General features: G+C 31.6%; 1 protein-coding gene across 6 annotated transcripts in view; it reads left to right on the forward strand.

Moving 5' to 3' along the window:
- The window catches only part of LOC119631900, a 34,230-nt gene that overhangs the window by 4,331 nt on the left and 16,770 nt on the right, over positions 1-13,129 (forward strand). Inside the window, exon 1 of one of the 6 annotated variants that reach the window (XM_038024469.1) lies at positions 9,462-9,513. The exons of the other annotated variants lie outside the window; for them this stretch is intronic. Coding sequence (XP_037880397.1) covers positions 9,477-9,513 — 37 coding nt within the window. The 5' untranslated portion in view covers positions 9,462-9,476. Of the gene's footprint in view, positions 1-9,461; positions 9,514-13,129 lie in introns of those variants that run through there. 6 annotated transcript variants of the gene reach the window in all.

The raw sequence follows: 13,129 nt of genomic DNA on the forward strand, positions 1-13,129 counted from the left end.
AAAAAAAAAAAAAAAATTTAGTTTCTTTACTGAGTTTAGATTAAAAAAAATCGTAGATTTTTCAATAGGCAAACAACTAGATAGACTGGTTGCTGATCGGTTATTAAAGTTATTGCTAATTCTCAACCAAATCATCAGATAATTTAAAAGCAAACATATGCATACACAGACACACCTATATGTACATGCATTTCATCATTTGATGATGAAATTTGTTTTTAATATTTTTCAATTTTCATTACATGCCGTTGATTGTTTATATCTACATATATATATATATATATATTTCTATATATTATTTGTCTAAAGAGTTATACTATGTTGTTGTTGAATTATGATTTTAGTGTGCATAATTAAAAATAATTTTTTTTTTTGTATAATAATGAGTGAGTGATAAGTGATGAATGATAATTCATCGAATGAATTTGTTTCATACGCAAAATTCTATTTCGTTTCTTACGCCTTTTGTCTGTCATCGTGAATCGCAATTGTATGCATATACGCGTATTTATATTCTTGTACCGATATACGTATGCATGAATGAAAATAGAATTTGCTTTTAAAATGAAGAATTAATGAATTTTATTAGATGTAGACAACAATCTAGATTTTGCAACAGGTTGGTATCACATGTCATGGGCAATGAAATGAACTTTGAAATCATAGCAGACAAAGCAGCTAATCAAACCAATTGTGCTAGAAACGTAAACAATTAAACAAGTTTTTCTTTTAAATTCTTTTAAATGAATAGTCGATTATTATATCGTAATATTAAATTTAACAAAAAACTTATGCGCTTGTCTTGAGGCCAACATTGGCCATTGTCGAGACTAATATGAAAATATCCATTGGATGCTGCAAACTGATTAAATCAAAAAAAAATCATATCACTTCTTATAAATCCTTTGCATCACGCATACCTTCCATATTAGTTTTTTTTTTTTTTTTTGTAATAATTTATTAAATATTATATAATAAGTAAGGCCGAGATTCGAGCGGAGCGTTTTAATCGCTTTTACAAACTTGTGGGCAATATTTGTTTTTAACATAGATCGAAGATCGATTTACTCAATATATCGTAGATATAGCATATCGTACATATTGTATTCTGTATTTATATTAAATTATATTCTTATATGACTTGAAAATATAATATTTCGTCGTGATGCGTTCATAATCTAAATATGAATTAATATGAATTTTTTTTTTTTTTTTTTTGCTAATTGCGAGCGAATTCGTTGACAATCAAGTATGTTTTTACGAAAAATATCATAGACAGACAGTTGGCAGACAGACAGACAGATAGACAGACAGACAAATAAACAGATATACGAATGGACCAGTCTAAATTGATTCCTCTATTAACTCCAATCACGAAGACACGGTATAAAGAGAAAGTTTTAAGTGCGTTCTTAGAAAAATCTTCGCAGTAAGTTTGAACATCAACGAACAAACAACAAATATTTTCGTATACATGTCTACACGACATATATATATATATATATTTAAACATTACTTTCATGTATGTATGTATATATATATATATATATATATATATATATATATATATAAATCTGAAGACATTGCCTTGAGCCTTGAAAACGCCGAAATTCATCTATTTATTGCGTTCAATTCGCATTCGAATTTTATTTCATATTCAAGTAGGTAGGGCTTAGGACTTTTTATTCTACTTAATATTTAACATATTCATTATATAAATTTCAATCTTCTGGTGATGTTGATTTCAAATGTAACATAAACAATATAACCTAAATGACTGTTTTGTTAATGCAAAAATTTGATCGACGTATATAAATTAGACATACAAAGATATTGGACTGTACGAAAAGTTATGTCGCTCAAAATGAAACATTATTTTCGTACAGTTTATAATCAATGGTTCGAATTCGATTAATTTAATATCTCGGCGATGGCACGATTGAGCTCCATCCAGAGCACCAAAGCATCATGAAACGAAATGAAATGAAATGAAACGAAATGATATGATATGAAATGTGATAAAATTTTGCAAACTAGTACATCTTTTGCATCTTCGATTTTCTATATTTGATAGGGCATCGTACTTACTTACTACAACTATCGCGTAGAAGTAAACCGATCTCTGCTTGATTCCTCAATAGTCAAAATATGTAATGGTAGTGAGGCATAAATGCAAAAATTGCGCCTCCTTTGTGAGAGGAGGGGGGGGGGGACGAAATGACTTTCCGAATAGCATAATACTACTGGATGATAAACACTGCCATAGTATCTAGATATATAGAAGATTTTGAAATTTTTACTAATTCTTCTCGAATTATAAATCGATTTATCTGCCGTTTACACATAATTTGCTCAAGGGGGATTGGAAAGACCTTGGAAATTGAGTTGATTATCTTTTTTTTGCCTAGAGTTTTGTAATCGAAAGAGAGGCAGACATGTTTCCAATTCTTGATGTGTATCTATGTTGTATGCGTAGTATAAGCATTTAATAAACTTAATATTATCTTTGCGGATACCCTTACGCATTTTCCACTATAGACTTTCGTAGTCCAGATGCATTTTAAGAGGATTGCACTCATATGCACAGCAAGATCCTTTTATAGAATTTGAATTTGAGGCTTTAACGATGTAGATGATCAACTTTGTGTGTTTCTGTTGTTCTAATAAAATTGTTATAATAAATTTAGGAAATCTATAATGCGTCTATCTATGTGAATAATGTTAATAAGAGGTTATATTTATTTTGTGTAAAAAGTAACCGGAAATAGTTTTATAAAAAAAAAAAAAAAAATTGTTTATTCATTAACATTTAACAGGAAGACTCATCGCTTACAGTATAATTACTAATACGCTAACATTTGTCTCAATCGCTTAAACAGTATTTATCGACTGATTTCTGGTTTCTCCTTCAAAATCTTCATTAACTTTTTTTTATTGTATATCTTCAATTAGCTGAATACGCCTTCTTTCAAGTGTAATAATTTGAGGTTTGGAAAAACTTACAAGGCCTTATATCAGGAAAGCATGACCGATTTTTGCAAAAAAAAAAAAAAAAAAAAATGCTTAATAAATAATAATCGCCTTATACGCGGATAGATTATTATGATATCCAAAATACTAGTTAGGATGTTATGAACGAACTTACAATGTGCGTTGTTCACCTTTTCGAACGAATTCTTTCGATCCTTCGCACACTCAAAACATTATTTGCAATAATAGCAGCTTTAAATAATTGCAAGCGATGAATGGCTTGGAATTCTACAATAACGGAGTAAAGTGCTATTAGACTTGGAAAAAATATGACAAATTTTTGATGATTGCGATAATTATGAAAATAGTTTTCTGTATGTGGCCGTGTCAGTGGTTTGCAATTTTTTTTTTGATTTTTCAATTTTTTTTTTTTTTTTTTTTTTTTTTTTTATAATGACCCTTCAAATTAAGTTACAAATTTTTGTATATATCGTGTGGGTAATCTGAGATCGAAGATCGAAGAACGGTCAATTTTGGGGCTTGTTCATGAGCACGTAGCAATGAATTTTCAAGTCGTTTCGATTATATAATTTTCAAACTTTAGATTCGTATCTGTTATGATCTGAAGATATCAATTTTTCACCTTTTTTTTGTAGTTGAAGTGTAGTGACGGATCTTAAATTGTGAATTTGAACCATCCCTACCGAGCTATATGCCAAATGTTAGTTTTTCAATTTATTTTCCAAACGGACGGTGGGACACAAAATAAATCGGCTAATAAGCATACACTGCTTAACAATTCTTTCTATTTCTTTTTGCGTTTTGATGCATAGATGAACGGAACAATGCACCCTCCGATATATCCTTATGCTTGTGCATATATATCATGCATCCTTTTTTAAATTGATACATTTTGGAAACTATAGACACTGAAGTTGAAAAGGACTTTACGCGATTTCCTAAATGAATGCAGAAACTGTAAGAAACACATTAGCTTGGAAATAAAACTTAAATCAGGGCGATCGGTCTGCGATCTGCATCTTTTTCACATTACTTTATATCAAATATTCATAATCATATACAGACGCAGACATAATATGAACGAAATTGCATGACTGCAGCAAATGCTTAAGGAACAACTTGTTAAACGAGAAAATTTATTTTCTTTATATGCGTTATACGCGTTTAAATTGCATTTTTTTTTAATTACATACATAAATTTATATGCATATGGTGCACGAAACGCTATTAATAATTTCGATATTGTAACGAATCTACGTGAGAATAAAACAAAAAAGTAAAGTAAATATATATATATATATATATATATATATATATAGCAATGTGCCAGTTTTAACAATTTACACAATTACATTAAAATATGTATACACTTATAAACAGACATATGTACATACATACATACCTTCATTAGAGTGATTAAGCTAAAAAGTTACAATCGGAAATGATAAAAGCCTGGTGAGAATATGAAGTGAAAAATGCATTTTTCTTCGTCACTTAAATGTTAATTAAGAAAACTTTAGCAATCATTTTAGAAAAGTCTATTAATATTAAATTATAAATATTGAAAAAGTAAAGATTTATTTTAATGTATATGCATACAGTACTTTCTCGATAGTCACGAAAACTGTTCAAAAATTGATAAAAAAAAAAATACTTATATCAGAAACATTACAGTAAGCCGTTGTTTAACCAATTATTGCCCCAAGGAAAATAGTACCGGAACAGTCTTAAGATCTCATGTGTGCTCAACAACAATCTATACGCAACCAAAGCTCGAACGAGACATCGCTTATGCAATGAACTCACTTCATCACAAGTCAACTTTCCCATGCATCCGCATATACCTTTTTATCTGCGTTGTTTTAGTGTTTTGGTCGCAGTGGTACTGTCCTATCATCCGCTGGTTTCACAATTTCCCAGAATTAGTTTCACTTTACCTCGGGATAGATCGTTTTGGATCATTGATACCTTGATACATTGTACAATCTTATATCTGCCGCCGTCGAATGAGATCAAAAAAAGCGTTATCATCGTTTCACTTCAACCTGAAGCATATCGTTCAAGGATCTGATGCATTTTCTCCAAGATTTTGTATCTATAAATATGACGTCATTTCCATGTCCAGAAATCTGATTAGATTATTTCTCTGGAAGATGTTCAGGTGTATGTATGCTATGCATCATTATTTATGCTTCTACACACATGTCATATAATCGGCAGTAATAATAGCTCGAAAAGTTTCCATGGCCAGACAAAGTCCGCAATAGAACAGAATAAAAAACAATGATCTTTTTTACTTTAGCTAGCGACTAGGTTCGGCTAGTGGCTAGATTAACTACTGACTTGGTGTAGCGTATATTTAAATTAGCTAGTGACCTAGACCTAACTAATAATTAGATTAGCTTGCGAGTAGATTACTGCCTAGACCTAGGTAATAACTAGATTAGCTTATGCTATAGGTTCAGCTAGCAAGTAAAAATCCCTAGTAACTAGACTAGCTAGTGACTATGTTTACTAGGTTGATGAGTACACTCAGCCAAAAACCAGGTTAATTAAAGACAAGACTTAGGCAATAAATAGGCTAGCTAGCGAGCAGGTCTAGCAAATAAATGTAGTAGATTTTCTTCTTTTTTTTTTTTTTTTGCTTACATAGTTGTAACTCACCGCTAATTAACGCTCCTACGGATTTCGATTGATTCATATATACACAATAGTAATGTTCACACGAAGCGGTCTTGAGCATTTGTTCATGGTTTGAAATACTTAAGCGCAACGGCTCTCTCTCTAAACTAGTTATGGGCATTTGAACTAAAGCGTGTTAATTGTGGGGCACAATTCTTTTTAGACCTAACTGCACAAATAATTAATCGAATGTTGGTTAGTTTTTATGCTAACATAACGTAAACAAAAAAAAAAAGTAGTTCTCATAAGCGTTTTAATTTCTTTAAGTATTTTTGCTCAGTTCAGTTTGTTGTTGTTTTTGCCCATGTTATAAAAGAACCATGAGTGCTGTTAAAAATAAAGTTTTGTTTGACCTTGTGCCAAAACTTTGCGCTAAAACGCAAGCATACACGCACACTAGCAACTATTTAGTTGTTCTCCTATATATGTTGGCGGGGAGAAGGGAAAATTAAAAATAACTACAATACTATGAGTGATTTAGTTTTTTGTTCTTATATGAAAATATACAATGTACGCATACACGAACACTAACGCATTTACTTATCTCTCAATTAATTAAGCAACGGTAAAATGTAAGAAAGAGAACGATGACAGTCGAAATGACAAATAAAATGAAAAAAATCTAACAATAGCTAAGTTTCGTTGAAAATATTTCGAACCAAAGCGCAATACTTAAATGAATGAAAAATGCAACAACAAAAAAAAAAAGGCAATAAGACGAACTCTGAGCACATAACACTGCAAATAAGCGATATTACGAAAAATCCCAACTTACCTAACCATCATCGAAGAATGCTTCTCGTTAGCGATACGTTGATACGTTTCGTTTTTAAAATGCATTGAATCCAGAATCCAGACGATTCGGAACGCGAAGTTGAAGTCAAATGAAAAGTTCAATTTTGAATAAATGAAAATGAAAATGAAAACGGTGTCACTCTGGTCGACCCTTGTCAACCTTGAATAAGTATGGGTACGAAGTTAAGCACAAATATCTCATACATTACGGATTCCGAACAGATATCTAATGTACAATGCGGACAATTAAGAAAACGTAGTGCGTATATGAGAATTATAACTGAAGATATTATAATGACGATATTAGACGTATGGTAATGGTAACATAAATCTGATAAATCTTTTCGGCAAATCACATTTCCATGCGAACAGGATGATGTTAATGGAAACATTCATACGCTTGCTTAACTTCTCTTTGAGATCGTCTCGACTTCTTTATCAAGAGCGAGTAAATTTGATATCCCTTCACGTAGACGAAACTGTTCGAAGAATATGTGATTTTATGTTTTCGTTGCAGCTCTCTCCGAATTCTATTATAAGATGACTTTAAAGCTGTCACTACTCATTATAAGCCTTCGAAACTTATTTACTTATTTATTCAGGTGAATATTTCCTCCATTTTGTAGACTATGGTGCACAATAGCAAATATTCGCAATTGCATCGAGATAGAGATCTCGAATTCTTATACCTGGCCTTTTCAATTATTGATACCTCACGTGGATCCTTTCATCTTCTATATACTGTGAGGTGTGCCTTCAAACCCTGTCCAGCCGAAACCAGCAGGAAGGGGGAAACAAACATGTTAACAGTCCAGCAGGATGGCCGGACACATAGAAAATATCTGCAATAAATGAAAATTCTACGCCATCATAATAAATATATATATAAAATTTATCTTTTTCCTGTTGCCTACATTTAGATGTTTAAACGTAATCTTAGACTTATCATATATATCTATGTTTATTGTTTACGGCTTGATATGAAAAATGATGAGCATATTTTTCGTCAAGTGGTTTTTTTTTTTTGCTTCAAGAAAGCAGTTCGTTACTAATTCAATGCAATTTGCGAAATCTATGTGTCAGCGAACTGGAAAAAGAAAGTGGGACAGAGAGAGACAGAGATAAATATGTAGATAGATAGATAGCTAGATAGATAGATAGATAGATAGATAGAGAGAGATAGAGATAGAGAGAGAGAGAGAGAGAGAGATAGAGATAGATAGAGAGAGAGAGAGAGAGAGAGAGAGAGAGAGAGAGAGAGAGAGAAGAATAAGAAGAAGAGGAAGAAGAAAAGTATATTGCGATAAGAAAAGAAATGCCACGCCCATCAAATTAATTATAGTTTCAAAATATACATAGGAATAATAAATAACAAATATTTATATCGAGTTTCCGACCAATATTCTTTCCAAACTAACAGTTATCATTGATTTAAAGCGCATTACATCCCTTTTTCTATGGAAATTCTTAAGCATCCGTCTAAGTGTTTTTACCGTAAACTTATACTACGTAAACTTGTAATTCTAGTTTTTTATTTCTTATAGGTGTGCTCCAAGCGGGATCTATGATTATTAATTAAACGAGTATATGCGTAATTTTCTTTTCCTATCTAAAATTTGAATATAGTGAGCGCTTAAACCGCAAACCCGTCCCGATAAATAGAGAATATTTTTATAATAATTAGCCATTACTATGTATATTTGGGTATTATAAACAGGCAAAGCATATTCTCACTTTTCCGTGCTGAGTAAAAGAAAATAAATCGGAAGACGATATTTACCTTAACGATCAATACTTGAATCCGCATATCATATCAAGCCAAGTATGTTTAAAGTGAAAAATGAAAAAATTGTAACATATGCAGGAAGATCAGTTCGTCTGTCGCCGTCTCTCCTTTTAGATAGTTTTGCATAATGTTTTTGTCAAGGTTTTGTCAGATATCTGTTGGAATTTTGATGATTTCGCGTAAATGTTTATAGAAGAAATGCGAAGGGACGCAACATAATAAGATCGACTTGGAATCTGAGTTAGAGACTCATTCTATATAATATATACAAATATATATATATATACATATATATATATATATACGAGTGTTACAAACGCAAGTACAAATCTAGCATAGCCGCAACCCTTCGTCATGGCTACAAAATTATAACAAATAGACACCATGTCGTCCTTGTTCATATACATATTCATATGTATATAAACTTAGATTTAAACACGTGTTTGTTTAAAGATAGAATATTCTTAGAGGCAAGAAAAAGACAAAAACTACGAATTAAGTAAACAGCGAGTGTTTAAGTACTGAACGAGAACGTTTGCTTATTGTGAAAACAAACGATAAGACTAATAAGACACCGGCTATGAAGGCAAATTGTTATACTCGACTGGGTTTCGAAATGATAGAAAAATTATTAGAGAAACACACACACACACACACAGATATGCATAAAAACTTTCGCGCACACACACCGCCACTGCTTACGTATGTACACATATAAGCAAAATAAAAATCAAAAAAAAAGGTTTTCATTCGATATATTAAGATTGCATAGACAGACAAAACAACAAAACAACAACTTGCTTTTAATGAGAAACTAACGCTTCGGTTGTCCTATAGCCGTTGTTGCTCTAGCTATCTATCTATCTATCTATCTATAACCAGTGTAGTGTCGTGGTCTCTAATAGTGATGATTGGTGGTCGCGGCAGTGGTGGTGGTGGTGGCGGAGGTGATGGCGGTGATGATGGGGATGATAGTATTGAATGGAAATATAGCAGTTTTCTTGCCATACTTAATAGCTGCGGATACCGTAGTACGCAAAACGTGCTTAAACCTTAAACATGTGAATTTATTAAGAAAAGTTGTTTTTTTTTTTGCTCATTTTAATGTTTTCGTTCATTTGAAATAATTTTACGAATTCTTTTTTTTTTTTTTTTTCGTTAACATAACAAACAAATAATAATAATTATTTACAAATTTTAGTTTTGCTATTATTGTTAAATTATGGTTTTTGTTTTCTTAAGTGTTGTTAATAATTACGGTAAGTTCATTAAAATTATTGACTCAGCCAGAGAGAGCTCCAAACCGTTGTACAGAAATTATGCGATGGAATATTAAAAAAAAAAAAAAAATTATTTTTTTTTTAATGGTAAATAAATTCATTTAAAAATTTATTAAATGAAATTTCAAAATAAAAAGAAAAAAATTTTTTTTTTCCTTCACTCGCAAGCAAAATTAGAACAGAAAAAAAAAAGAAAAGAAAAAAAAAGCAAAAATCGTTACGAACCATTAAGCATGACTTTGTTTGTAAAAATGAATACCATTTGAAATTAATATATAAACGTATGTTCTGTGTTTTTTATTTTTTTATTTGCAAATGGATGTAATTTCCTGACCTTGACATTCGCTTCGAGAAGAAATAGAAATAGTGGAAGTAGCATTACAGAAAATAGGACAAAAAAAATTTTTCTCTTTTTTTTTTTGTTGATTTTTACGTTAACCACCGAAATATAGAGATACAGTAACTTTGTCGACCTGTTTGAGCAGCAACCAACCAAATCAATCAGATCTGTCATCAGAGTACAAGTATTGCGAAATAGTTTAAAAATCAAAGTAAATTTAACTTTATATAATCGCCTATATTCGTTTGTCATTGAACATGTTCGATATCGTAAAAATTGAAATACGAATGCCATACATATATTTAAAGTTTTGAAAAATGACTAAAACTTTGTAAAAGATTTTCATTTGCAATGATCAGCAGCTGATATATTCAATATCCTATACACGATCATGAAATTCGCCACAAAAAACATATATATTGTATGTAGGATACTTTCATGTTCTTTCTCTCTACCATAGGCAATTTTTGTGGAATATTTATAACACAAAAAAATATGCAATAGAGATCTGTTGAACTATATGCTATATATGCGAGTTCTACGAGAATTTAACCTTTGTACAAACTTGTTCTCAAATTTTTTTTTTAACCATTTTGTCGCATTCCTATTTAAAAGTCAGCAGAATTTATGGATCCATCAATATTTATGGAAAAATTTCTATCACAATTTTCACTTTAAAACTTTAGAAATCATCTTAAATTATATATTAACGAAGAAAGCTTCAGTAATAAGTTCGATAATCAACTAAATCGGAGCGAAGGTTCATTCAGTTCATTGAGTTCTTCAGAGACCATATGTACGGCTGCCCATCGCTTAACGCGATTATTGCAAAACACGGTTTCGATACAACACTGTACCAGTTAACCGTTTTAAGCGAGTGACGTACGTATGTATATAGTTTTTTTTTTTTTTTTTCCGTTACGTTCAACAACAAGGCATCAGCAAGTTGTATAGAAATGCGGCTCGAAGTGTAGACGACATACAGTGGGTAGGCTACACTTCAAATGAATATATTTTCCCTCTACCTTGCATTCAAGTATCACTCTTGTACGGTCATGTCTATCATAGAAATTTTTTACCCATTCCTTGGGTAAATACTATTAGGAGATTCTTTAAATCAAGCGCATATTGCCTCCAGGAGGACTTCGAAGCTTTGTTACAATACAGATAGTACTCCTTTTCATTGTCAATTGTTTCAATCAATAATTGATGGCCTCTATCAATGACAATTCCTTTCTTAGGGCGACCTTTAGGCATTCATGAAATTGAGTCCTGGTGCTAGATAGATGGGAAGCAATAGAGGAATCATTACACTTTGAATAAATTTTTCTGTATTATATCGTTCTATATCCACCAATGAAGGATGATGGGATGGGAAGGATGATTTTGTTATAATATTTGCGACATCCAAAAGGAAACTTTCGAGACGCTATAACATATACATATATTCGTAATCGGCATCATATTTCGAATTGACTTAAATATGTCCATCTGCCCGTCTTGTCCGTCTGTCCGTCTATGCAATGTCTTTTGTAAACATCCTTTTGTCCACAAGCATGCAATTTATTCTATATGAAAATCTCTTTATACCCATCATCCAACGAGGACAAGGGTATAATCAATTTTTTATAATGTTTGCAAGCAACGCAAAAAACAGCTCCAGAGACCCTATAAATTATATATATTCTTGATCAGCGTAAAATTCTGAACCGATTAAGCTATGTCCATCCATTTGTGTGCTATGTTTTTAACACTCTCTTCATCGCAAAACTGTAGATACCGACTTCAAATTTGCTAGACACATTCAAAGGCTTTTCATGCAGATTGGTATATAAAATAGGTCAAATTGGTCAGAACACATTCATGCAGTAAACAGTTTGCAGCTCTGTTTTTCTAAGCTAAAATTCATAGGCATTTTCTTAATCACTCATCTATTATGGGAGGTGGAGAAGGCCGAAATTTTCTACATTTACTTTACGAAAAGTACGGGCCATGCCCGCTTTTTTTCATTTTTTTTGCGGTTTTATGCTCATTAATCATAAACAAGGTAAACAAGGCAGAACGTTTAAAACTAATTTGTTGCATTCCTCGAATGAAGACATATTATCTGCCTAAATAAATGTGTGTGTGTGTGTGTGTGTGTGTGTGTGTGTGTGCATGTGAGTGATGGGCATATGAGATTCGGCCCCAACCGAATATTAACTTTCTTACTTGCTTTTTTTTCTTTAAAGTAAACGCTTGATGCTACATATAAGTAGCGGGACAGACAAACTATGAAAGAAATTTAAGTTTTCACTTTCATTCTTCTTAATATGTGTGCAAAGCCTGATTCACCAAGATAGAAAAGAATTTTTTTAGACAAATTCATGTAAAAAATAAATGGAATATCATTCGCTAGAGATAAAAGAAATTTTGTGCGAAAAAGATTTGATATTTTTATTTTTAGATGAAAAATGTTTTTTTTATTTTTTTGACATTCTATGGAATTTAATGTTTTTTTACTTTATTTCAATTAGTTTTTTTTTTTTTTCATTCATACAGTCATAAAACTATGCATTCAAATTTCAGTTTTCAAGGACAACAATCTTTTCGTCCCTAATGTGCTGAACTACCTTTAGAAATTATAAATGATTTTCTAGAGGCGGACATTTTGCATGTGTATATGTTTGACTTTGAGTAAACTTTCGCGCAAACCAGATGCCATTACGAATCACCATACACAAACAATTGGACATAAATCTCTTGCGTCCGTAGTTCTACACGTAGTTGCAAAGCGTTCAAGTGGAATAGTCGCCTATAATCATCCGTTGTTTTTACTAATTGAAATTTCTTCGATTATAATCTGCATAACTTTTTTTTTTGATAATTGCTCCATAAGAAAAAATACGGGGCGAAGGGATCAAGGAATGGCCGAGTTCAAAGTGGCTAAGCCTCCAATTCGTTACACAATCGAGCTTTCCGCGTAAAAATCTAACGTGGGGCAAACAGTTGTCTAGTTGTTATAGTTAACAGTTAGTATATATATCTTGCTCTAATCTTTATCTATGTGATATAAAAAAAAAAAAAAAAAAGAAGGATATTCCATCACCTAATAATTTTGCTAACCACGGTATATAATGTGAATGTGAAATAAAGGTCGTTAAATGATGACGCTAACGGTAACGCTATAGATTTGCTGTGAAAGTACATACGCATCCATTAAGATTTCGCATGAACTAAAGAAAACTGAAAAAAAAAACCTTCAAACTTTTCTTG

Source organism: Glossina fuscipes, unplaced genomic scaffold (assembly GCF_014805625.2).
Source record: "Glossina fuscipes isolate IAEA_lab_2018 unplaced genomic scaffold, Yale_Gfus_2 1, whole genome shotgun sequence".
Classification (NCBI taxonomy): Eukaryota; Metazoa; Arthropoda; class Insecta; order Diptera; family Glossinidae; genus Glossina; species Glossina fuscipes.